This window comes from Callorhinchus milii, unplaced genomic scaffold (assembly GCF_018977255.1).
Source record: "Callorhinchus milii isolate IMCB2004 unplaced genomic scaffold, IMCB_Cmil_1.0 Scaffold8, whole genome shotgun sequence".
Taxonomy (NCBI): Eukaryota; Metazoa; Chordata; class Chondrichthyes; order Chimaeriformes; family Callorhinchidae; genus Callorhinchus; species Callorhinchus milii.
Window position 1 is genome coordinate 10,123,763 of NW_024704749.1, and position 27,751 is coordinate 10,151,513.

Below are 27,751 nucleotides of genomic sequence, written 5' to 3' on the forward strand. Positions count from 1 at the left end.
GCGCCTCAAAGTGCTTCACGGAATACACCGTGAACCGAACCGACTGCGCATGTCGTGGGGCCGAGTGAAGTGACTGTCCGCTTCGTGTCATAACCTTGACTGAGAGGATTAAAGCTGGGCAGCCGTGCGCATGCGCACGCGGGGGGAGGGAGTGGGGGGGCGGACGGCTGGATGCGCGCGCAGACCGCCCCCTTCCTCCCTCCCCCCCCGCCCGCCCGCCCGCCACCCCGGTGGCTGTGCGCATGTGCAAACCAAGCGGAGCGCTATCATGGCGGCGCGTAGCCATGTGCAGGACCCGAATGACAGGAGGCTGCGCCCCATCTACGGTAACGGAGCCCCCCCTCCCCCCGCGGGCCCGCCGCGCAACCGCCGCCAGCGCGCCGCTCGCCCGCGCCCCGGCAGCCGGGGGCCCCGGGTTCGAGGCGGGCGGCCCCCGCTGCCCTCCCTCTCGCGCGCGCGCGGGCGGCTGACCCCCCCCCTCCCCCGACGCCTAGGCCGCGAGCGCAGCCTCGGGCTCGATTTACGCGCCGAGCCCGCGGCTGGCGGCTGGCGGCTCCGGGTCGGCGCTTCTGAATTGAATTGAGTTGAATTGCTCCGGTCTGGGTGATGAGATGAGGAGCGGCGCGGGGTCGGGGCAGACAGGGTGCAATCACCGGTGGAGAATAAACTGGGTGGGTGGGTGGGGGGGGGGGGCAAGAGAAGCTCAGGGAGGGAGGGACGGAGGGAGGGAGTCTGCGGATGGGCTTTGAGGCATCAGTCCCGTTTGTGACAAACATGTCGGAGATGTTGGAGCGGGAAGGGCTCTGCTCTCTCTCTCTCTCCTCTCTCCCCCCCTCCGTGTCCCTAATGCCGTCGCTTTTTGCCTCAAGAGTCCGCCGGGCCTCACAGGGCGGTTTAGCTGCTTCCCCCTCCCTCCCCTACCCTACCCCCCTACCCCCCCTCCCCGCAAAAAGGCACCGAGCAGCCTCAGCAGAGCCCTGCACCAGCTACTGGATGTTCACAGAAGGTCACACTTTGCGAGGAAGGAGTGTGAGGGATCATTAAAATCCACATTCATTTTAGTCTTATTTGTCTTGGGGTCGGGGTGGGGGGGGGAGGTATCTTCAGTGCAAATAGTTCACCAACTTAAAGAGTCTTCTTCCGTGGCGGGGGGTGTGGCTGGTGTTCTCTTGGCCGTTTAGGTTTGCCAGACAACAAAATAACTTGAGCTTTTTTTTTATTTGTAACGTACTAATTCATCGGTTCGTGTGCGCGGGGGATGTTTGTGGTGATGTTATGTACCCCCTGTCGCTGCAGTTTATGGTCACCTTTTATGGTATGGTTTCAGGAATTTATGGAGAGTGCTTTAATACTTCCTTTTTAGTGGCTATTTTTGCAGAGTTTAGTTAGGTATGTCCGACCCAACAAGTATTTTATTTTTAAAAAAAAATATCGTGGCTGTTGATTAAAAGAGCTGAATTTAACTTCAACTATTGCCTTCATTTTTTCTGTTCTTCTCTCGGGAATCTTAATGAATACTGGATAAAACTTGCAGGTTTTTTTTTTCTTCCCTGAAGTTCACCAGTTAAATAAAATCACTGCAACTGTGAAACTAAACCATAGGCATCAGGGGGTTCCAGGTTTAACCCGGTTTCACCTGTTCTGTCTTTCTCCAACTCCACAAAATTGCTTCCTCCACCACTATCTCTCCCTTCAGGTTGCTGAAACCCTCACCCACACTTTAATTACGTTCAGGCTTGACAATGCTATCTCCCTGCTCGCCGTACTTCCCAACTCTTTCCCTCCACCTTATTCAGAATTTATTATTGAGTTCAAGATCCTTGTCCTCATCTTTAAAGCCCTCCACGGTCTTGCTCCATCCTACTCTGCAACCTATTACCAACCTGTCTCCTTCGGTCTGCAGGCCCTGGCCTGCTCCATGTCCCCTGACTGCCCGAGGTCCCCCGCCCTGCTTGCTCCACCATCGGCAGTCGGACCTTTCTGCACCCACCCTCTGGAACTCCATCCTGGAGCACCTCAACCTTATCCTCTATCTTGCATCCTTTAAGGCCCATCTCAGGACCTTCCTTTTCGATCGTGCGTGGCTTCGGTCAGCCTCACACCTCTAATAATTCCTATTAAATTTCTTTTAGATCCCCAAGTCACTATCTTATACTTGTGTTCCCTGAGTTACAGACATCCCAACCAGCCCAAACAGTCTATTTATGTTAACATTGTCGAACCCTTTTATAATTTTAAACACTTCTATTAGGTCCCTACTAAATGTCTCAGGAAATATACAGACAATCACTCCACAGTATATTTTCTGTGAAGTGCTTTGAGACGTCTCGAAGACATGATAGAGCTCTATATCAAATGCAAGGGTTATTAGTCTATTATATGGTATATGATTCTTACACAGATCCCTGTGGAACACCTCTTTCCAGCCTGAGAAGATATCCTTATCTCGTACCATTTGGATTCAGTTTCCTAACCATTCTTTAATCTGTTCAGATATCCCTCCCACAATTCCACCAGCCCCTATTGTATCCTGTCTTTAAACCCCACCTAAACACTTACCTATTCCAGCTCACCTATAGTCACCTCCCCCTTCCCCATTCCATTGCTCAGCCTTCGATCCTGTGATTGTGAAGCGTGCCGCGAACGTATCCAATTTGGGGGATCCTCTACAAATTCAAGCTGTTATTGCTCAATGTTTTCCAGAGAATGGGGGGAAATGGGTCTAAAAGCTCACCCATCAAGGATCATAGCTGTAAATCACACTGTACGTATTGTACAACAGAATACCAGTCTGACCCCCAACCCTGGGTCTCGCAGTCAGCTGTGTCAAGCGACTATGTCCTGATGTGAAAGCCCTACATAAATGCAAATCGTTGTTTAAGTAAGGCAATCGTATTGAGTTCACCATGCTCTTTCCTTTTTCCGATACTGTTCTGTATTAGCAAAAGCCTGCCAATAGTGCTGCACTATAGCTGCAAAAACGTGGGCAACAGCTTTCTTTTAAACTTTATATGCCATTTCTTAAGAAGCGAAGGTGGGTAGCTGACCTACTACTCCATGGTTCTAAATTAGCTCTCGACTATGATGAGTGAATTAAATAGAATCAAAAAGGACATGGAACATTATAGCATAGAAACTAGCCCATGCTGGTGTTTATACTACACATGAGCCTCCTTCCTGCTAATCGCCTTCCCCATACCCCTTTCCTGCAAGACACTGCACTTTACAGTGTATTCTGTGAAGCGCTTTGGGATGTCCTACCAAAGTGAAAAGTGTTATATCCAATGTAAGGATTATTATTATTCCCTTCTTCCTCTTGTATGAATTTATCAATGGACTAATGTTGCCAGGAGTGTAATCGTCCGATGGAACATTGAATGTATTTCTCATTTAACTCTTAGTTCCGGTCACTGCATCGTGCTAAAACATAACCAAGTTCGGCATCTGTAAGCTTTTTGCAAACCTGAGGTGGGCGGAAGGGAGTCAAAAATCTGCGTTTGTATTTGGTTCTGTGAGTGTGATTTTAGCTTGTTGGCAAAACTTGGTGTGATTTTACTGTGTAATAATGTCTGTCAGCTGCTGCTTCTGCAGCCTACTATTTCTGTCATCTCTTTGCTAACAATTTTGGTGCAGGATCTTCTTAAAGGGAACATTGACTGTTGCAGTGTTAGTGTATATTGTTTGTCCTACAGACCTTCAATTCCATGAGTTTCCACAGGGCATGTTCCTGTTATTTATGCTGGTGTTGGGGGTGTGGAGTGGTGTACATAGTGGAGCTTAGATTATTTATGTGCTCACCATTGGGGAGGTCATCACATTTTAAAATATTTGACACTTCCTTGAAGTCGCTGACTCGAGTTGTCTGGGTGCCTGGAGCCCACCAATAACGTGGCCACTTTTGATGTGTGACCCTGGACATCAAGTGTCAACAGGCTGTTTAAAAGTTAGGGCGCACACTATAGCATTATTAGCTGCTCTCTCCCAGCGGTATTCCCTGAGCCGCGATCTGCCGTGTTACTTTCATACTGTACTTCCATTTCCCATAACAAAACAGAATGTCAGCCTGGTTCAGTGGTATCACTCTTGCCTTGGAGTCAGAAGGTTGTAAATTCAAACCCCGGGTCAGGACATTGAACTCACATAGTCTGAGCTGAGACTCAATACAGTGCTGGGGTTGCACTACATTGTTGGAGATGCCATCCTTGGATGAGATATTAAACCGAGGTCCAGTCTGCCTGTTCAGGTGGAAGTTAAAGATCCCATGGCATTATTCAAATCCTCCAAATAAAATTGGTCACTCACTCCATGGCTGTTTGTGGGGCAATAGCTGTGCGTAACTTGCTGCTATGATTCACCCGCAAATTAGTCAATGCACTTTACAGTATATCCCGTGAAGCGCTTTAAGACGCGATATTGACGTTATAGGATAGTATGTCAAATGCAAGGCTTATAAAGGGTTATTATTATAAAATTGGTCATTCATTTTAAGGCAGTTCATGAAATATTGCTGGGGGTAAATTGGCTGTCATGTTTGCCTACAAAATACGTATCACTGCACCTTACAGTAAATCCTGTGAAGGACTGAGATTTTATTTAATCAGATAAAATTATGGCACCTCTTGAATAAGAATTGCAAACTTAAGTACATTGATGTTTCACATAAGATTTACAACTGGCAGGGAAGGTATTTATTACATCAATCTAGGGTGATTTCATATCCAGTTACTAGAAGTGAAATAAGTAATCAACTGCATTGTACCACCCACTATCTTATCCTAGGCTCTTAAGAGTAGAGGTAGGAGAAGAAAGTTTGCACCTTTTCTTCACCGTGATAGCTGTGTAGTCAGGCCATATCTAAATAATGGTTGAGAAAATCGATCACTTGAAGCTATTAATTCAGAGAGGTTTGTGATGGAAGATGAATTTCCACCACTGATAACTCGTTAATTTTATCCCTTACTGCTCTCTTGAAGCTATTAATTTCATGCTGTGAGATCAGTCACCCTTTGATAACTCACCCAATTTAGTATTATTCTGTGAAAGTGACAACAGACTGTTTTACCCCATTTTGAGGTGGTGGTGGGGTAGGGGAAATAAAGGTGTCAATAGGGATTGCAATCACACACACACAGTATGTATGATATGTATGTAGAGACAAACGGGGGAGATAACACAGAAGTACTGAAAAGATGGTAATGACACAAAGAGAGGGAGAGATGGCACCGAGACCAAGACATACATTCACAGAGAAACCGAAAGAGGGTCTTTGGCACATATAGGGGTAGTGGGAGAAAGAATGTCAAATAAAGAGGGAGAGGAAGAGAGACAGTGACATGCAGGAGAGAAAACTGATGGAAAGCGAGAAGTGAAACACTGACAGCAAAACAGATGACCGTAACACAAACAGAAAAACACTAATGAGAGGTTTGTGGGTCTGTGTGTGTGTTGGGGGGAAGGGCACAATAGAGAGAGGGAAAACAATGCAGCAATTGGCAGAAAGCGACTTTCCTGCAGCTTTTAAAATATTTTTTAACACAATCCCTAAATCCTGGGATTCTCTTCTATAAATCCCGGGATTTCAGGAGCGCCATTATCGTATGGGATCGGGATTGCAACCCTGAGGTGTCAGTTGGTGCCACTGCCTCAGTCAGGGGGTCGATGTCAGGACTTTGAGCTCATAATCTGTTCTAGGCTGACACTGCAGTGCAATGGCGCTCTGAGACGCTCTAATGTTGTTGCGTTGTTGGAGATGCTGTTCTTTGAATGAGATGTTAAACTGTGGTGCCATCTATCTCTTCAGGTAAACATTAAAGCCCCATTGGCATTTGAAGAGTTTCTCCTGGGATAACTGTGTGCTTATTAGATGCCTCATTTGCCTGCAGTTGAACAGTCAATACATTTTATAGATAAACTTTGTGATGCACATTCTTGTTTCAACATTATAAGGGGTTATATTTAATGCAAGGATTCTTATTATAACTCTCCTGACTGTCTCACAACAGATGCCCAAATTCCTGTTAAATCAGAATTTTCACAGTGGTCTATTTCAGACCATAAAATCGTAGAGCAGTTTCTAAGTAACCGGCAAAGCAGAAACTAAGTGGAGAAAGATGTATTCCAGTTGTGGGATCTTTGGAAGATTTTATACAGGAAGACCAAGAAAGAAACTGAATTGGATAGGGGAAAAGTCATTCATATTGTCTGTTGTAAAGACAATACATTCTCATTGTGTCAGTGTTTTTGTTCTTCTCTTGAAAGTATACTGGTTTGCACATATAAAGATTACTAAATTCAAGACCAAACAAAATTCTATCCTCAAGAAATATTTTGGACAGGCCCTAACATTTACCCTGACATTTATTTTTGCAGCCGCCAAGATGGATGAAAGAGTGAGCTTAGCTTAATGTTGTTATATTATTGTATTATAATAATCCCTTTTTAAAAAAAATTGGTCACTCAATCCACGACTTGTTTCGTGGGCTACTGCTGTGCACAATCGGCTGGCGCGTTTCGCCCACAAAGTACACGGTCAATCCATTTTACAGTATATTCTTTGAGACGTGTCAACGACATGATAAAGCGCTGTATCAAGTGCAAGCATTATTAGTATTAAGCAAGTTCAGGGGGTAAATGCTAACTGCTGTAAGCGGTTTTCTGTTACATTGGGGAATTGTGCAATTCTGACTTTTGGCTGAACTGTATATGGGGTTAGTGCCTTGTCAAGCTGGTGTTTGGCAAAGCCTCGGCAATGTAAACATTCCCCTTTGTTGAAAAGGTTTTGGAATTTGTAAAATGCTTTTCTCGTGTGTCATGTCATTATTCAGATTGGATTTTTTTTGTTTTAAATGGATTCGAAAGAAAGGGATTGGAGTTTTTCATTGTTTTCAGCTCATTTGGTAGTGTAGATAGTGACTGCTGATTGGGTACAGTTTAATGGGTACTTGCTGCCTTCTAGTACTTCCTTCGCTGCCCCCTTACCCAGTTTACTTATCTATTATTTATGTGTGAGTCTGGACATTGATTGTCAGATGGGGACTGAATGTCAGGCTTTATCGAAGATGGGTTTTTCGTACTTTGGCCATCTGGAACTTGTTAATTTTTGTGTTTTCAGATATTTTCCTGTGTGAAAGGTGCTATTCGAATAAAGTTATTGTTTTAGATATGGAACAGCAGAGAATGTTTCTTGGGAGAGTTTGTTGGTTAGTTCGTAATACTAATGGGGGGTGGCATGTCCTTTCTGAATGTTAAAGAAAAAATTATATGCTGTGGTATGTAGTGAAGGTTTTTAATGGGCGTTGAGGGAACACATTAAGAATGTGTTTGAGCCCGGAGTGGTGTGTCAATATGTCTGTAAGTCAATAATGTAACCCTATATATGTATATTTTCCAATCTCTGCTGTCCCATCGTGGGGCACTGGTGAGCAGGTGTGGGGTATGTTTGCACAAGAGGGAGAGGGAGTGCGAGGAAGTGTAATTCTTGGCAAGGTTCAAATTGCCTCTGTCCTAGGGATGGGAATATCAACCAAGTTTTCTGCTCCTGAAGGCCATTAAAGTAGCTGCAGTGGGGAGCGAGCATTACACAGAACCATAATGAGCCAAATGGCTTTCTCTGTGCTGAAGCTTCTATATTTTGGGCTTTCACTGATCACCAGATCTCTAACTGAAGGAGATTATCTGGGTGATACTCTGACCCAAGACTATACTCCATTTTCCAGCTTTAAATCTCAGGTTTAAATGGGTAGATTGGAGCTTCTCCGTCTGTACTGACAAGTAGGTGTACCAAATAATTAAATTTGAGTTGACTACGTGTGCTGGATAAGGATAGGACTTGAGTGGAAGGGGAGGAATGTTTTGGCTTGTAACCTGACAGGAATCTGAGGTTGTGAGTCAATCAGTTGTTCCAGCAGCTGTTCATGTTGTGTTTGAATCGGAGCAAATGATGGATCATCTCGGTAGTTGCTAACTGAGGTTGTGTTTTGGCCTCTTTTTCCTAGAGTCAGTGGGTGAGGGGTGTGGATGTGGCCCACTGAGCTGAAACCTTTACAGTGGCTTCATTCCAACACAAGATAGATAGACTGTGGAGTCCTGCAGCTCAGTGGTTAGTGGTTGCAGGTGAGAGACCTGAGTTCAACTCCAGGCAGAGGGCGAAACCTTGGGCAAGTTTCCTTACTCCACACAGAGCCTAATAATAATCCCTCCAAAACCAAAAATAATAGTTAATTTGGTCATTTTCAATCTACAACTGTTTATGGGACATTGCTGTGCGCAATTGGCTGCCGCGTTCGCCCACAAATATACAGTCAATTCACTTTACAGTGTGTTCTGTGAAGCACTTTATAATAATGATAATAATCCTTGCATTTGATATAGCGCTTTTCACGTCAGGAGGACGTCCCAAAGCGCTTCACAGAATATACTGTAAAGTGAATTGACTGTATATTTGTGGGCGAACGCGGCAGCCAATTGCGCACAGCAATGTCCCACAAACAGTCGTGGATTGAAAATGACCAATTTATTATTGTTTTTGTTTTTTTTGGAGGGATTATTATTAGGCTCTGTGTGGAGTAAGGAAACTTGCCCAAGGTTTCGCCCTGACCTGCTTTGGGACGTCCTCCCGACGTGAAAAGCGCTATATCAAATGCAAGGATTATTATTATTATTATTATCACTGGTTCTGCAGGAGATTGAGAGCTTCTTGTTAACCATCACGTTCAATGGTACGACAGCTGGTCCTGTAAGTGGATCTTTGCCTGCGACAATGTGAAAACTGAACTGTCCCTTGTGGAGCTATATACCAAGGGCAACAAGGGAAAGTTAGCCAATTCATTTACATTCCAATCCAATTGTGCAATCCTGCAGCATATTGGTTAAAGCACTCGTCTCGCAAGCGAGAGGACCTGGGTTCGATTCCCAATCGGGGCAAAACATTAGGCAAGTTTCCTTACTCCTCTGTTTACCTGGCAGTAAGCAGACACCCGGTTGTTAGTCGATTTGTAGATCACTTTTGCGGGGATAATAATCCCTTCAGAAAAAAATAATAATAATTTGGTCAGGCAATCCATCAAGACTTGTGGGACACGACTGTGCGCAATTGGCTGCTGCGTTTCGCCCACAAAATATATACAGTCAATTCACTTTACAGTATATTCTGTGAAGGGCTTTGAGACGTCTCGTGATGAGACGCTATATCAAATGCAAAGATTATTGTTATTATAGCACACTGATTTTTTTTCCCCTCAAAACTGGCGGGCAATAGGTTGATGTCTCTTTACTTGTTGTACAGATTACCTGGACAATGGCAATAATAAGATGGCGATACAGCAGGCTGACAAGCTGCTCAAGAAACACAGAGATCTTCACTGTGCAAAGGTAAGAGAAAGAAATAGCAGTTCTAAATGGAGTGGGGTCTATGACTGATTGCACAGCCCACTGTATAACTAGAGTGTAATGCCGTTAACAGGAGTCTATTGTGGAGCCCCGTAGCATAGGGGTTAGCGGATTTGCCTCGCAAGCGAGAGGATCCGGGTTCGTTTCCCAGGCAGGGCAAAACCCTAGGCAAGTTTCCTTACTCCCTTGTCTCTGTTTACCTAGCAGTAAGTAGGAACCGGTTGTTAGTCCACGACTGTTTGTGGGACAGCATTTCAACCACAAGATACACTGTCAATACACTTTACAATATATTCCGTGAAGCGCTTTGAAATTTCTCAACGATGTGATAAGGCACTAAATCAAGGATTATTGTAGGAAAACAAAGATCATTTCAGGTTTTCCTAACTTTCCAAAGGATTGAAAATATCGCAGCTTACAGAGCTAGCTCATTGTGCGTTCTGCTCCAACAGGTTCTGAAGGCCATTGGGCTGCAGCGGACGGGAAAACAGGATGAGGCGTTTTCTCTGGCACAGGAAGTAGCTGCACTCGAACCCACAGATGACAACTCCTTGCAGGCTCTCACTATCCTGTACCGTGAGATGCACAGACGTAAGTTCTCGGGGGTGGTGGGGTGTTAGGCTAGGGTTAGGTTTAGGCTGGGGGAAGGTTTAAAGAGGGAAGGGATGACATTGTGTAGGTTTCTGCCTCTGGATGTATAGTATTGTAAACAGTTGGCTGTCCGCAATCCATGACTTCATTTGCTTGTGCCCCTCTTTTGCAGCTGAGCTGGTCACCAAACTGTATGAGGCTGCAGTGAGAAAAGTCCCGAGCAGTGAGGAGTACCACTCACACCTCTTTATGGCATACGCTAGGGTTGGAGAATACAAGAAAATGCAACAGGTACAGTTTGCATTGCTTTTTAAACTATTCTTTGAAAATTCAGAGTGAAATGACAGGAGACAACACTATTGCCTATCTTGTATTAAGTGTGCAAGGAGCTGTCATCTGTGGATTTGTGTGCACTATATCCTGTGACAGATCAAAATGTCAATTATTTTAATCTTCCCTTCTGTCCCTCTTCATCCGAGTGACTTATGTGTGCGTTAACAGTCAATTAAAGGCAGGATTGAGTTTGGTTCTCATGCCACCCCTCCAGTTAAGTGGCCAGTTTATGCTCTCTATTGATGAATATTGAGGAAAGAGCTGCATTCTCTTCTTTTTATAATATATATATAATGTGTGTGTGTAATACATATATAATATATATAACACCAGATTTTCAATTTAAAACTCCATCATAACTTCTCGTAATAAGTCCCAAATTTAGATTGAATGTAAGAATTTTCCAAATTTCTTCACAATCTTACATTTTCAGATAAAATAATTTTAATGCTGGACTGTGAAGCTTCGCACCTCTGAGTCTGGAATAATTCAGCACACGTTGGAATTCTGTGTCGGAAGGGGTCTTGGCAATGTCACTGTGCAGTGTTGCGGTTTGTAGTGTGCTATTAGAGACGAGTGAAATGTTCTGCTGTTTTTAGGCTGGCATGGCACTTTACAAGATTGTTCCGAAGAATCCATATTATTTCTGGTCGGTGATGAGTCTGGTGATGCAGGTAAGCAATGGGTGGAAGCCTTGAACGTGACCTGACAGCCACCACCAACAATGCTGAATATTGTATACAATCACACCGGAGAGACAAGGTGGTCCAACTGGTGGCCCGCATCAGGCCCCCGGGATGATTTAATCTGGCCCACGGACCATTTCCAACTTCAACAACAATAACAACAAGATTACATTTGTATAGCGCCCTTTACGTCGGGAGGACGTCCCAAGGCACTGGACTTCATTGCCCTACGAGCAAATATAGGCATCACGCAGGCCCTGAACCAATCAGGAAAACGGTCACCAGGGGCCCACGCTATGTTCGACAACAGGACTGATCAATCAGGTTAAGATATTGCGTGTGGCCCACGGACATGTCCCAAATCCAGTATCCGGCCTTCAGCAGCCAAAAGGTTGGACCACCCTCATATAGGACATTGCAGCATGGAAACCGGCCATTCAGCCCAACTAGTCCATGCCAGCGTTTATATTCTACATGAGGCTTCACCCCTCTGTTCCCCTCTCCCTTGTGTATGCACCAACAAAATAGCAGTAAGCACAACACACAGTCCTTCACTCTAAAGCAGTTTCTTTTATCAATTGAATCCCATTTGCCAGACAACTCTGCAGATCCCTGTATTGCGGAGGCAGGCAAGCTCCAGTTAATCTGCATCAGGCAGACCATTTGCTAAGCTGTTGTGCAGCTAAATGGATTCTGTATAATGAGATTAGTTTTGAATAAATGGTTCAAAAATAAATTGACCTGGACTCCTCATACACTCTGTACACTAAAATGCCTCTTTGAAGTGCTACAGCTGAGAAACATGACACCACAATCCAATTTATTTACCTCCTCATTGGAAATAATTTTAAATAACTGTTCCCTTGTTTTCGCTCTTCCTTGTAATGGGCCAATAACAATTTGCAGTTATACAGCACCTTTCGTGTGAGGTATGGTCTCAGAGTGCTTAGCAGTGGTGGAGCTTGGCACTGAGCCAGGGAGAGGGGGTGGCGGGTGGCCGTAGGCCGGGTCAAACAGGAAGGTCTTCAGGTCTGATCTGAAGACAGGAGGGTAGGAGGCAAGCTTCAGAGATTGAGGCAGAGAGATTCATAGTATTGGGGGGGGGGGGGGGTCACAGAGGTCCCTGGAGTGACCTTGTGCCGGATGTGAGTTCCAGGTATTGTGTAAAAGTGTCTCCGTATAAGTGAATTGCTGCTACAACAAGTATTCCCTTTAGATGTTGTTTCCCATTCAGCCCTGCCTGATAAAGCTCTGCCTGTCTGCCTGAATATAGCATTTATTTTAAGAACCAGATCTCTGTAAATGAGTGCTAACTAAGGGTGGAGTTCAAACTTTGCTTTTCTTGTTTGAGAATCCAGCGTTCCTGTATCATAGCCCTGGGCTCCTTCCTGACTCTCTTCCATTTTAATTATTGTTGTTCGGAAGCTGATGGTCTAATTACGACGGGTAGAAATCTGCAAAGCATCTGGCCTGGGATTGGTTCCAAAACTTGTTGCTTGAATGGGTACTGTGTGCCCCAGGTTTTTGTGCAACATTTACAGATACAGGAAGCAGGCAAACTCACTGTTAGGTTTCCATCCAGTGGACGTGGCGGTTACTAATCATTAAATAACGTCCACAGTGAGTTTGCCTGCTCCGTGTATCTGTACATGTTGCACAAAAACCTGGAGCCAAAGTGTTTGAGCGTATTGTACACAATTTAAAAAAGGGTCTTTGGTGCTGATTTTATACGGAATATGCAGTATTGATTGATGTGTTCTTGACTGACTAATCTACAACGATTGTTTGGAAATAACTCTTTGTGATTTTCCGCAGTCCATCTCAGAGCAAGATGAAAAACTATCAAAGACGATGTTTCTCCCCTTGGCCCAGCGCATGGTGGAAAAGATGGTGAAAGAAGACAAGATTGAGGCGGAAGCTGAGGTAGAGAAATGGAGTTGTTCGGAGTGGCAACTTGTATTTTTTTGTTACAGATCCAGAATGAATAGAATGGGAGCAGGGGAGAAATCGGCAACAATTCCTTTTCTTTTAACTGGCTCCTGCGTGAATCTAGGGAGTCTGTTCTTGGAGCTGAACTGGCCCCAAAAGGCACCTCCTCAATTGTTCTCCTTGATTCAAGTCCTAAAGTTGAGGCAGAATCTCTTCAGGCCTTGAGTGTGAAATGTTGGTGTGTGTGTGTGTGTGGCCCAGGTCCTCCAGGCTGTGTGTCCAATGTGCTGTGTCTTTTGTTGGCAGGTACAGCTGTATCTAATGATTCTTGAACGACTTAGGAAGGACCAGGAGGCTCTGGAGGTTATTCGCGGAAAGCTGGGAGGTAATTACAAATCCAGAATTTTGACAATTCCCTGGAGGATCGTTATTGTATTTCTTCTCTCCCCGGTTAGACTTGTGCTTTGAGATGCCCAGTGTTATCACCAAAAACAACAGCTTGCATTTACTCGCAGAGAGTAGCATCCCAGATCTTGACAGTGGCAGAGCACGACACCGAGTCGTGAGGGGAGGTGACCGTAAACACGATTGAAGAGAGAGGTCTTCAGGTGTGACCTGAAGATAGGGAAGGAGGGGCAAGTCGGGGTGATTGAGGGAGAGTGTTCCAGAGTTTTGGGGTGTAGTGGGTGAAAGCGCGGCCACCAATGGTGGAACTGAAGGCACAAGGGACAATCAGGAGGCCGCAGCCAGTCAATCGGAGGCAACGGGATTTTCCTATCTCTTGGACGGATGGTTGGATTGAAAGGTTTAGCATCGCATTGATTTGCATTGTTTGTCTCCTCAGAGAAACTGACGAGCGAGCTCCAGAGCCGAGAGATGAAGTGCATGGTGCTGTACAAGAAACTGGTCAAGTGGCCTGAATGCAATTCCCTGTCGAGGAAACTGTTACTGAAAAAGTGAGCAGGTCTTCACTTGTTTAACTGGGAGAGGTATGAGCACTGTAAATACACCCGAGGGCAGGGGTAGCCTGCTTGTTCCACCGTACAGGTGTATATTGCAGCTGTAAGTATGTTATAACAATGTGATTCTCCATTGTACGCTTGCTGGCAATACTCACTGCTGTTCTGTGGTTCTCTTCTAGCCCTGACGACTGGCAGTTTTACTTGTCTTTCTTCGACTCCCTCTTCCACCTGATTGATGAGGGCTGGACTCCCCCTGCAGAGGGCGAACAGTAAGTACTTTAATAACGCTTCTAAACATTCTCCATCGCGTCCAAATACTGAAGTATAAAAGCAAGAGTGCTTAATGCTCAAATAGGTCAGTATTTCATGTCTTTGTAGCAGTAAACACTAACTCAGTTCTGAATCACCTCTTTGAAATACTGCCTTACAATATGACACTATTGTTTATTTAAAAGCTTTTTTAACTGAGCTATAAAACGTGACTATAATTCTTATATCCTTTTGCAATTAGAACCATAAATATTTACAGTACACCAGAAAGCTATTCAGCCATTGTGTCTGAGTTGGCTCTTTTTGAAAGAGTAATCCTTTCAGTCCCATCTACGTGGCCATTTCCCTGTAATTTACTCCTTATAGTTAATACCGCAACGCCCAACACTCAAGTCAGATATTGTTGACTGTTTGTTGAGTACGGTACAGGTGGTGAATAACTGTCCTCCACCCTTCGCAGCTCTCTGGAAGGTCCAGTCACTTGGGATATACAGGAAGCCATTGCTTTTGTAGAAGAGAGGGTCCTGAACGAGGAGCCAAAGGGATCACGGTGCCTGAGGGGACCGTACTTGGCCAAACTCGAGCTGATCAGGCGACTGAAACAGAGAGGCACCAATGATGAACATAAACTAGGTGAGTCGTTAACGCCATAGGAGATTAAATCAAGCTTGTTTATTATATAGTGACCTTTATTGTTTCTATTATTGCCATGTTGCCACAGACCTTTGGTTGTAACATGGAGACTCAAACCATGAAACTCAAACTCCCATCTTCTGGGAGGGAGGTGATTAGGTGGAGGTAAAGAGGGTCAACTTGTACTGGAAGGCAACCAGCGTCTGGAGCTGCAGCTTGATCAGCTGGATCGCCCACAAAATACATATCCAGTGAAGAGCTTTGAGACGTCTCGACAACATGATAAGAAGCTGTATCAAATGCAAGGATTATGGAATGTTTTTAAATATTGCAGAAAGTTGGGCTGTGTAAATTTGGTTCTGTGTAGCTCTTGTACCTCCGTGGGCGAGCTCTCATTCTCTCTCTTTCCCTCCTCGCCTGCAGGGATCCCGGAGGATCTGATGTTCCATTATTTTGAACGGTTTGGGGACAGGCCATGCTGTTACTCCGACCTCAGGATCTTCGCCGACCTCCTGTCACCAGAACGGCACACGCAGGTGAGACTAGGAGGCCTGCAGAATCGCTCCAGTCTGTGACACACGTAGCTCATACACTTGGTGGCCTCAGCATCCAACCAGCATGATCACCCAGGATGTTTTAATTTGCACATAAGCTGGTGTTGAAGCATTGTGTCTACAAGAGTATTTGAGCAGAACTGCGTGCTGAGTATCTGGGACTGCAGCCAACCTCTTGTTTGATTTGGTTTGTTCTATTTATTAGACTGCCCGAAGATCCTTTTATTTATTGTCAAAAACAATGGACACATTATTGTGGCTGGAGGGAGAGAGAGAGAGAAAGAGGGAGGGAGCTAGTTTCTCCCATCAGAAAGAGGAACCTGCGAAACTGCTCCTTCATCACTTTCTTTAAAAGGGATTAATTAGACACTTAAAAGGTGAATGTGAAAGGGAATGGGGAGCGAGCATTGGGAACAGATTGGTTTGTGTTGGGGGGAGAAACACCAGTGTAACAACACCGCGTCTAGTAAGAGGCGTGTGATATTTTGAACAGCTCAATCAGATTGTAATTCTCCACCACAAGGTATTATTGAATCAAGAGTCTACGAATCCTTTCAAAGTTGGATTGAATTGAACTGGATAGATGCTGGAAAGAAATGTTTAAAGGGTGATAGGGAGTAAGCAGGAGAGTACGTTTAGACTGTGTGCAGAAAAGATTAATGGGGAGCAAGCAGGAGAGACTGGATGGCTCAAGTAGAGAAAAAAGCCTGCGTGTGTCTCTTTGAAAATGCAATCGTGTCATCCCATTCTCCTGCCTTTCCCCGAACTCTGTTCAAAGAAATGTAAGGAAAAGAGTCGGGGGTGGGGGGAAAGCTTAATTCTCATTTCCTTGTATTCTCTGCAGTTTATTAATAAACTCCTAGAAGTGGTACCTCTGTCAGTACCAGAAGAGGGCAGCCTCGCACTACCGGCCGACATCAAAGCCATGCAGAGGCACATGTTTGTGATCCAGTTTTCCAGACTGTTGGGTCTTCAGCAGAACATGGATCAGGCTCAGCGACTGGCACTGGTTCAGGAGCTACTGCACAGATACAAGCATGGCCTGGATTTCGGTGAGTTGCCACTCGCTCCAGAAACCCAAAGCTTTGTACTGTTCGGCTTTGAGCCGTGCTCCACCCCAGATATCAACGCTCAAAACTAATCCCGGTAGCTCTTCGCTCGAGGTTTATTTCTCGTGCTCCATTCCCTTCCAAGGCAGCTCCAGTTTGCACGTCGAATTGTTTCCTGATTGAAGTGCTTTTGTTTAACAGGGAAGTCGTGCTTGAAGACTGAGTTGCAGTTCTCTGATAACTATTGCCTCTTGGCAGTGCATGTTCTCCTCGATATCTGGAACGAATCAGGTCAGTTGCTTTCTCAATACCGTACCACGATTTATCAGATACTGGTGCCGTGCTGATTGATCTCGATGCACCTCGTTCGATCAGTTGGCTGCTACATGACATTGTTATGATGCATCTGTGATCTGTTTCCTGTAGGTGAGGAGTGGCCACTTTGGCGGTCTCTGGCCCTCTTGGAGGAGACCCTCTCCCACAGTCCCTCCAGTGCCCAGTTCAAGCTGCTGCTCATTCGGATCTACTGTCTCCTGGGAACCTTCGAGCCGGTCGTGGACCTTTACACCAGCCTCGACGCCAAGCACGTGCAGCACGATACCATCGGGTGGGTACTGTAGTAATCTCCAGCTCAGGTGTATCACTCGTATCAAATTGGTCACTCACTTCATGGCTGTTTGTGGAACGTTATTATTATTGGCTGCCACGCTCACCTGTAAATCCATAGTCCCTGCACTTTACAATAACCCTTTGGGATGTCCTCCCGACGTGAAGGGCATTGTACCAAATGTAAGGACTATTATTATTATCATCCCTAGAACTGGAAATCGCCAAAAAATACACATTCACATCGCTTTATAGTAAATCTTATGAAGCTCTTTGAGACATTTCGATGACGTGTCAAGGCTCTATATCCAATGCAAGGATTATTATGGTTGCTGTCGTTGTTTTGGAGGTGGGCGGAGTGGGTGGATGGAGGGGCGTAGGTGGGTGGTGGCTGTGTGGTGGTCAGAGAAGTCGGTGGTGTCTGTGATTGTGATGAGTGGCGGCTCTGTTTGATTGGCAGGTACCTGCTGACTCGATATTCGGAGCCACTGGGCCACCTCGCTGCTGCCTCCCAAGCATGTAACTTCACACTCAGGTTCTTCCACTCTAACCAGAAAGATGTAAGTGTGGCCCAGGCTCGAGGGGCTCAAGAGCTCCACGACCTACCTCTGTGTACATGATCTACAATAGACAACACGCTGGGTACTTTGTTAAGGCATTGTGACTTATATGTTTTTTTTAAAAATTGTTCCAATTGGGAAGATGGAGAGTTGGAGGTTTAAAATGGTGTTTGTCTTCTCTTCTTGTGGGTGAATGTGGCTGTGGGGGAGGAAGGGAGGTGGGCTTACCTTGATCACAGTTGTGCGTGGGAACATTTTTCTCTTTCCTTGTGAAAATCTGTCCCATCTGAGACCAGAGAGCTCAGCGAAGATTAAATGTAGTTTATTTTATCTTACCGGGGTACGTGTGTGTGTGTGACTCCTCTTTCTACTAATCTATTGTTAACCATCCCTTGCCCCCCCCCCCAACCACGAGGGAAATAATTGTGGATTAAACAGCCCAATAAATACAACTGAGAAGTAATTTATTTAGTTTTATGTTTAATTCATTTTAATTAAACCGAGTCATTAGAATTAACATAATCTTGGAGATCAGCTGGTGCTAAAATCCTCAAATCTGTCCTGGCATCATATGATCTCTCTCCCCCCACCCACAATTTCACGGCACTGTGTTAAATTAAACTATTATTTTCCTGTAGCCATTTCTCTTTGTAACCGTTGAACACAATACTCCTTCTTGATGATGTATTGCTTCTCGTGAGAGCCCTCTAATTGCCGCTGTAATATCCCGCCCCTTGTTTTTCCAGACCTCTGAATATATCATCCAAGCATACAAATATGGTGCATTTGAGAAGATTCCGGAGTTCATCGCTTTCCGGAACAGGCTAAACAACTCTCTGCACTTTGCACAAGTCCGCATTGAACGTATGCTGTTAGACCTCTTCTTTGAAGCGAATACGTACGTGCAGCTGTACTGTCTGGTATCATAGCTGTGAAACCGCGCTCCATTTCACTGGTTTAAATGTTTACGAGTCTAATCACGATCGAGCCACCCAGCCAACCCTCTTACGTGTGAAATTCCATGAGAACACCGCTGTTCTCCATCCTACGTTGTTCAAAGTAGAAAGTGCACTTCTTTTAAGGCTATTTATATGCCCTCAATTGCTTTCTGGTTATTTTTAGCCCATTCGTTTCTGTTTCCGAGTGGCAGGCTGACCTGCTTTCGTTACCCAGCGGAGGTGCACTGCACGCTTGGTCTCCACGCTGCGTGTGAGATTCCTTTAGGGAATGTGGTGTAGCGCTGTGGAAGGTACAGGCTACACTTGCAGGGAGAGTAAATCCGCTACTTGAGCTGTCTCGTTTATAGTACCAAGAGAATGCGGTCATTCCATCTCTCCATTACCCTGACTGTCCAGTGCACTGTCAACATTGCTAGCCCCATAAAATGTGTGGTCTGACCACATTGGACAATCTTGACTAAAACTCTGTTGGCATCGGATTCCTTCCTTGCCGTTTAGGAAATGGATGTGCAGTGCTTTGAGCATCCAACCTGGGAATGGATATACTTGCCCTGGGTTAAAACATGGAAATCCTGTTACAATTTTTGTCCCCTCCCAGGTTATAGCTGGGGGTTATTCTGTGGACATACACTCATTGGAAGCTTGGCACACCTGGTTTCTAGTCCTGACTAGCCACCGCCTCGCTCGCAAAAAAATTTGCTGTGTGACAGATTATCCCTGTGAAACTCTCAGGGACATTATCCTACATGAAGGGCTTTAGGTAATTACAAGCTGTTCGCTCCTGTTGGTGACTCTTCCCTATGTTAGAGGATTCCAAAAGAATCAGAGCTAAACCGGTTAGAGGCGAGAACATTCCTTCCCACATAAGGGAATGTGAAAGCCACGGCCAGCGAAGGCCATCGATGCCGGTTCAATGGGATGTTCAAGAAGGAGAGGAATAATTGGAACTACACCAACAAATTACATTTGTACAGCGCCATTCACCTCAGGAGGATGTCTCAAGGCCCTATGAAAAAAATATGAATGGAGGAAAGGGGGAAATTGAAAATGTACATCTAACGATCTAATAACCTGGTGCATTGGGCTGTTCCTATAATGAATGTTAATGACATTCTAGATTTGAACTCTATATCAGCTGTCAATCTACAGAATATTCTTTTTATACACTGGGTGTCTATTCAAGCAACTGACTCCGGAACTAAGCATTTTGGTAGCTGTTAGAAAACAAAAGTGGGATGTTTGTTAAAATGGTTGCTGGCATTTGTTGATATTAGTTTAATTTTATTTAAACCTTTACAATCAGGTGCCATTTCTCCCCCAATTTAATGCACGTTGTATTTTTCAGAAAGACCTAATCGCTGCACCTTTAGTAATCTCTTTTAACTCTGGCAGAACGAACGGTCTGGAGGAAAGTATAAAATCCATGGGTTTATGTCCGGAAGACGATGATATTCCGTGGGATGAACTTCGGGACAACCGGGATTTGACGGTCCACTTTAGCTGGGATCCAAGCGAAAGGTAAAAAGATGCTTCATGCCACAGCCCCTCCATACCTTCCTGACCTGCTTTCTTCCCCACTCCACTACCCGCTGTCTCCGCTCGGCTGTCTCTGGCCTCCTGCTCGTCCCTCAGCCCCTCCGCTCCACCGTTGGTGGCTGCGCTCTCAGCCACTACGCCCCGAAGCTTTGGAACGAGTGTTCCAGAGTCTTGGGGTGCAGTTGGCTTAAAGAGCCTCCGTTGTTCTATAGCATTGTTTTCATATGAAATTTGAACCAGGGAGATGTCCGAGGAGGAGAGGCAGATCTCGATGAAGGAGGAGATGACGTGGTTGAGGATTCGCTCGCTCACGCTGCGGCTAGTCGGCACCCTGGCTACCGGCAGCCACGGAGCAGAGACCAAGAATTCCAAAAAGACGGCGGAGAATGGAGTGGCCTCCCGGACAGACACTCTCCAGCTGTTAATTCAGCAGCTGGAAGGTGCAATACAGACTGGGAAGAAGAGTGTGGGGCAGCCTATTCAGGTAAGGTACTTGAGTCACAGGCTGGGCTGGCAGCTCCAACGTGGCTGGGTCTGTAAGAATTGTCACTTTATCTGAAATGTTTGCAGAAAGGACTCTTATCCTGCGTAAATCTACTGGTAAGATTTAAAAACTAGGAGCAGTTGCTTTGAGAATAACTCCCCCGAGAATAACTCAACCAAATGGGTTGGAAAATCTCTCAGGAAAGTGGTATCTTGCAAGCATCTCGTGGCATAAACTGTGCCTACAGGGAACTCCCGTGTTCACCCACGAAATACAGTCACTCCACTTTATAGTATATTCTGTGAAGCGCTTTGAGGCATCTCAATGACAGGATAAATAGCGCTTTATCAAATGCAATAACTATAATAAACGACACCAGCTCACGAGACCTTTCCAACCCAACATGAATTTTGGCCCTGGCAGGTTTGAGATGTTGTTGAAGAGATTAGTGTGACTTGTGAAGAGACAAGTGCTCCGGGACGCTATCCTGTGTGAGGGCCGATATATAAATGAAGTTCTTGCTGTGACTAATCTTTGATCCTGTGCCATCCACAGCATCTACTCCAGAGACCTCCTCCAACCCGCCTGTCAGCCTACATGGAGAGCGGCAGCTGCCGGTGTCAGATCAGTGCTTTCCACCTGGCTAGCAGCGTGTACGAGCTTGACATCAATGGATTGGGTAAGGACCTTCAGTCTGGTGGTGAAACCTTCTGCGCAATGTCTGTGCCAAGGAAACGGGTCTGGGAACTGATTCCAGCTCTTGATTCCAACACAAACATGATGGCTCAAAGGGTAGCCATCCGCCTGTGTTGTGAACGTCACTCATGTTTATTTTCCTTTTCCAGAGGAAACGCAGGACATCCAGGAGAGGATAGCAGAGAGTTTTAAATCATTATTAGAACAATTACAAGGTAAGACTGAGTTGCCTGCGAATGTTCCCAACGTTGCACTTTCTAGCAGTTTTGTACTTTTCAAGTCGTGATTCTGTTTTGAAACCGTTTGTTGCTGAGGGGCGTAGGTTGTGTTAGCACCGATTGACGGAGCTCAGTGTGAACAGGATGAGAAACCGGAAATTGGTTCATTTGGTAAATTGTTTTTTCTCGGTAATTAATTGAAGATGGAATTAAGAAGTTTTGAAATTCGGCGATCTTAAGTTGTGGGACTGTCATCTTAAAGCTGAGACCGTGAGGAATTTCAGGCCTCTGGTGCTGTGCGACTAGTCTCTGATGGTGGCTGGTAGGTTTATTCAACAGCTCCTCACTTAGGGTTGGGACGTCCTCTCGACGTGAAAGACACTGTGCAAATGTTATTTTGTCTTGTGATGGGTTCGCTCTCTGAGGTCTAACCAAGCCCTGATCTGCTGTATAAAACAAGAGCATTGCTCTGCAGTGTTGGTGGCCGAGTGTTTGTAATCTGTTCTCTTTTTCCCCTTTAGAGATATTCAATAAATGTAAAGGGAATTTATTGGAAACTAAAGAAACGGAGTGCAAATCTAGACCGGAACTTTTAGAATACTTAGTCTTTTTAGTCGAGGTAAGTGCTCGCTGTGCTAGCTATGGTTTTTCTTTAAAAAAAAAACGTTTCCTTTGGTGTGGTTTGAAATCTTTGCCATTTCTGTTTTTTTAAAGTATAATTAAAAAGTAGTTTGACATTGAATTTCAGGACTTTGTATAGTCCCAAATTCCCTGTTGCAGACTCATCAGTTTCAAGATCCTCACGCTCACCTACAAATCACTTTGTGCCCTAACACCCACTTACCTCCTCAAACCTGCTCACAGCCAACTCCTCCGTCTGCCCCTTCCGCCCAACCATTGCCGGTCTTCTGCACGTCCCTCATCTCCTCCACTCCACCGTCAGTGCCCATACTTTCAGTCACTGTGTCCCAAACCTCTGGAACTCCCTGCCTCAATATTCTCCGCCTTTCTCCTCTTTGCTCGCACCTCTTCCTCTTCGACTGTTTCACAGAATATATTGTGAAGTGAATTGACCGTATAGTGGGCGAAACGCGGTAGCCAATTGCGCACAGCAGTGTCCCACATTTAGAAAAATCTTTAAAAATTTCTCCCCGGCTCAGCGTCAGCGTCAGATTCCGGTGTTGTTCAGCACTCTGAGATGCTACCCCGTGGTGAAGGACTTATGTCAATGTGTTGTTTTGTTGATGGTCCTTTTTTTTGCCTCTTGTTATGAAATGTGATTTGTCTGTGTTTAATGAATTCTATTCTATGGGCAAAACTATGTGTCCAATGTATTTAACATTGTTAACAATATTTTACAGGACTTGGGAGTCCTGCAGCTCAGTGGTTAGAGCACTCGCCTTGCAAGCGAGACACCTGGGTTCAATTCCAGGCAGGGCAAAACCATGGGCAAGTTTCCTTACTCCACACCTAATAATAATCCCTCCAAAAACAATAATAAATTGGTCATTTTCAATCCACGACTGTTTGTGTGCAATTGGCTGCCGGCAAATATACCACACCATATTTGTGTTTCGCCCACAAATATAAGGTCAATTCACTTTACAGTCTATTCTGTGAAGCGCTTTGAGACGTCGAGAAGATGTGAAAAGCGCTCTATCAAATGCAAGAATTATTATTTATTATTAACACTGCTGGCAGTCAGGTCAGTAACTCGCTGCTGAGCACAGCAGCACAGGAAGATGAGAGGTTTTTGTTGACTAATAGTAATGTTTTTGCTTTATCAGACTGTTTGCATCATCCTGTGGGTATCGTATTACTGTGGTAACATACTGCGGCCGCTAAAGTCAAGTATACAGAAGAAAAAGAAGAAAAAAAAGGATATCAATGTTACAATGGTAAGGATATGAGAGGGGCACGAGTGCTTGAAGGAAGCGAGGAAAATAACTTCTAAATTCCTGCAAGTAATTTGCTGAAGGAATCCGTTTACTTAGCTTACCTGATCCCTCGAGTTCTCACACAAAAGATCTGAGTGTTCTTAGGCTTGTTATCATTGCCTTCAATTCAGTCTCGGTTTGGAAGCTGATCAGCCTTCAAACCAATATTTTTCAAAATGTGGGACACTGCTCACTGTGCGCAATTGACTGCTGTGTTTCGCCGACACAAACTGTACGGTCAATTCACTTTATAGGATATTTTACGAAACGCTTTGAGACGTTTCAATGACGCGATAAGGCGCTATATCAAATGCAAGAATTATTATTATTATTAACTGGGGACTTTTTTGGAGGTAGAGGAGGGAGAGGATGAAATGATCTTCATTTTTAAATGCTGGCTTTGTTTTCAAGGTCTCTTAATATTTATTTCCACAGCCGACAGTTTTCAGCAGCTTCCAAGACTACGTGGCCAGGTTGCAGACCTTCCTATCTGACATTCTCGAGCACCTGAAGGGTTTGGAGGAGACTCTGGCTGCACTGAAATTCAATGAGTTGACCCTGGAGGCTTCAGGCATCGAGGTATGAATTGAATAGAGCAATTTGCTGTTGGAGAACTCCACCGAATATATTGCAAAGTGGATGGACTGTATTTTGTCAAGGAAATGCAACAGGCAATTGCACACACCCTTCATTTTTTCTAACATAATAATAATAATAGTGGCCCATGGGAGGGAAGTGGACCTCCGAATATTTGCACAAGTCTTGGCAAGTTTGATTGGTAGCGTATTTTCAGGGTTTTTTTTCTTTTGATTCATGGTGTAAATCAAGAAAGATTCAATCAAGAAAATGTATTTTGTTTACCAACCTTGAAGATTGGTTTGTGTAAACCATTCTGTCCACGTCTGCATTGGCCCATCTCCATAAATGTTGGCCACCACTGCCCTACATCATCAGTGCTACCTGCAGCTCTAAATATATATTTTTTAATGAGCAAAGAGTTTAAATCCACGCTGTCTTGACAGTAGCTTCACATGGTCGAATGTTTTGGGGAGTTTAAACCATTGTCGCAGTGTTTTTGATTGTAATGGTCAAAGCCTGTCTGCATTATTATTTCAAGTTGGAACCGTGTGAGTAAACAAACACCAGCTCGCAGTGAGAACAATGCTTGGAGAAGCCTTGAGGCAGAACGCCTTTCTGCTTGACTCTCTGCCAGTGCTTTTAGAAGCTGTGGTCCGTTGATGCACAGATAAGGTAGCCATAGAATCACAGATTACGGTACAGGGACCAGCCATTGGTCCACGTCTGCACTTCTCTACGTGGGCCAGTTAATCTAATCCCTCTCGTCTCTTCGCTTGAGAAAAGAGCACTCTCTTCATCAGCGCTAAACTGTGTTCACTCGGTAAGGTTTGATGGTGGTGAGTGCGTGCTGGAAAGACAGATTAGGGGGTGTTTGTGAGCCCGGCCTCGTTGGATCATAGTCATCTGACACAGTTGGTCACGGCCTAAGAGCTTGATCTGGAGCCGTTGCTATTTGGCTCAGTAACTCCTTCCTGCCAGCTGGGGCTCCATTTTCATGCCCACTGTCCAAAACACATAGAGAGCACTCAATGCTTCCACACATTCAACTGAAGAACAGCCATTTCCATTTGATGCAGCGCCTTATCACGTCATTGAGACGTCTCAAAGCCCTTCGCAGAATATATCGTGAAGTGAATCGACTGCGTATTTTGTGGGCAAAACGCATCGGGCAATTGTGCACAGCAGCGTCCCCACAAACGGTCGTGGGTTGAGTGATAACCTCGAATGTTGAAGTTGAATTAGGATTTCTGTTAATTTGAGCAGCTTGTGCTGGGAATGTGGAATTCTCTGCCACAAACCTTATTCTGCGAGAGAGAGAGAGCAGCTCTGAAGCCTGTAAACGACACTAGAACAGGGCCCTCAACTGTTTGGTTGGTTGGATCTGCTTTCATGCAAAACAAACATCCACGAGTAACTGTCGTCACTGAAAAGACAGAACTGCACTAGTGATGTGGAAAAAAGCTGAATATGTTCTCTCTCTCTCTCTCTGTGTCCAGAGCTGCTGCTTTGGTAGTAAAGATAGTGATTATTTCTCATCCGAGGCTGAAGTGGAAGAGGTTACGAAACAAAGCGTTTTGTTTCTTGTTCCAGGGCGACCAGACATTCTTGCGGATAGTGCGGGGGAAGATCCAGAGCAGCTACCAGCGGTCTTTACAGGAGACCAGCGACCTGCTGCGGAAACGACTGGACACTGTCAAATCCCTGAAAATCTAATAATCTGAGCGGAGGAGGAGTGGGAGTGAAGTGGGGGGAGGGTGGGTGAGGGTGGGGTGTGTGTGCGGGAGGGAGGGAGAGACCTGAGAAGGACAGCACAGAAACACTGCATCATGTTCTGTGACGCCTTCCTTCCCCCCCCCCCTTCCAGCTGATCCAGCGTATTCACCAAGAGAGCATGAAGGACCTTGCGACAAAGAATTTAAAGTGAATTTTTAGAATAAAAACATGAATAAATTCTGTACATAAACCCTGGCGTTTCGAGGCCTTCTCTCAGACAAGGTGGCAATATTTTTTAGAATCTGTTTGCATTTTTTTTTTTTTGCGTAGCTCAAGTGCATGATACGCCAGTCAGTCAGTCGTTACTCGGGACTTGGAAACGTCAAGTGAAAGTTTGGACTGTGTGTTCTTCTCCTCCGTATTCAAGTGGAACGCACCCACGCTGGACTGAGGTTTGATTTTGTGGGATGTACAACAAGTGTGTGTGTGTGCGAGAGAGAGAGAGAGAGAGAGAGAGATAGTGTGTGTACAGGCTCCGATAAACGAGTATTGTACGTTCCCTGTGGTTTGTTTATTTGTGGTTTTTATTGACGTATAAAATGTGTTGTCTTATCAGCCAGGCTTTCTGCTCCTAATCAGGAGGTGGATGTGGTTGGATGGATGGATGGTGGGGGGGCAAGGGTGGGGGAGTGGGATTGATTTGGGGGGAAATCAGGGCTCAATTTTGGTTCCATTTTTATGGTCAAATTGCCTGCCTGCTCACACGTGAGGAGGATACTTGAGTGAGTTAATACCAGGCAGTGTGGAACTGTACCGTGGCCTTTGTGACGGTGATAGAATTATTACAGCGCAGGAGGAGGACATTCGGCCCATTGTGTCTGTGCCGGCTCTTTGAAAAGAGTTATCCAAATCAACCCCACTCTCCCCCGCTCTCTCTCCCCACAGCCCTGCAAACTTGTCCTCCCCAAATAATTATCTGCTTCTCTCTTGAAAGTTGTTATCGAATCGGCTTCCACCAGCCTTTCAGGCAACGCATTCCAGATCTGAACAATTTGCTGTGAAAAAAAATTCTCAGTGCCTCCTCCCTTCTGTTTCTTTTAACAACTATTTCCTGACCCACCCGCCAGCGGAAATGGTTTCTCTTTGTTCATCCTATTGAATCCCCTCATCATTTTGAAAACTTCTATTAAGTCTCCTCTTAGCCTTCACTGCTCCAAGAATAATCCCAGCTTCTCGAGCCTCTCCGCGTAACTGAAGTCCCTCATTCCTGGTACCATCCTCATGGGGAGAAGTTCTGAGGGTAATCTGGAGCACAGACCCGATTGTGCTGTTAAGATGCCTCTGAATGTTGCAGAGGCCTGTGTGTCGCTGGTTTACTGACCTCTGGGTCATTTTCCGTGCTTGTTGCCGCTCTCGTCCTGCAGCAGCAGGTCCTGGACATGGGATGGGATCAACCCTTTCTCCTCTCTTTCCCCCTTCCCCACCCGATACCAAACTAGGAACTATCGTCAGTACCGCAAAGTGTTATCCAGGTAAGGATCAGCTCAGTCCCTGCCCCTTGGTCTAGTCGTTCAATAATGTAATAATCCTTGGATTTGATACAGCACCTTATCACATCTTTTCGAGACGTCTCCAAGCGCTTCACAGAATATACTGTAAAGTCCTTGCATTTGATATAGCACTTTGCAATGAAAGGGCACAGGCGTCTGATAACCGTTCATTTATTTCCCGTTGGTTTCAGGAGGTTGATTGGTCTGAGGAGACTTTTAAGATGCATTGCCGGAAAGTGCACATTGAACAGATGTCAGGTGAGGACAGGATTGGGTTCAAACTGTGACACATGCAGGCTACTAGCACTCACTATCTGAATGATCACTTAACATTACCCAACATCTGTGGTGACCCAGGACATGTTGGTACTTTGAAAGGGTGGGATAAAGACGAGAACCACTGCAAATACCATTTTGTTAACCGGAACCTCTCAGTATTTGGAAGTTGATTTGTTTCAGATTGCACGGACCTGACTTACAGCATATGTAGGAGTCGAAACCTGGGTCAAATGTTGTACT

General features: G+C 45.2%; 1 protein-coding gene across 1 annotated transcript; it reads left to right on the top strand.

Moving 5' to 3' along the window:
- Positions 1–235: 235 nt before the first annotated feature.
- Positions 236–26,241, top strand: naa25 (N-alpha-acetyltransferase 25, NatB auxiliary subunit). Its single transcript, XM_007901899.2, has 24 exons — positions 236–326; positions 9,284–9,369; positions 9,840–9,978; positions 10,151–10,269; positions 10,911–10,985; positions 12,813–12,920; positions 13,233–13,311; positions 13,771–13,882; positions 14,068–14,157; positions 14,619–14,791; positions 15,215–15,327; positions 16,190–16,397; positions 16,596–16,685; positions 16,821–17,001; positions 17,461–17,560; positions 18,307–18,458; positions 19,912–20,037; positions 20,296–20,539; positions 21,095–21,218; positions 21,385–21,450; positions 21,975–22,072; positions 23,241–23,351; positions 23,826–23,969; positions 25,560–26,241. The coding sequence occupies exons 1-24, from the start codon at positions 269–271 to the stop codon at positions 25,680–25,682; spliced, it is 2,919 nt and encodes a 972-aa protein (XP_007900090.1). The 5' UTR covers positions 236–268; the 3' UTR covers positions 25,683–26,241.
- The last annotated feature ends 1,510 nt before the right edge of the window (positions 26,242–27,751 follow it).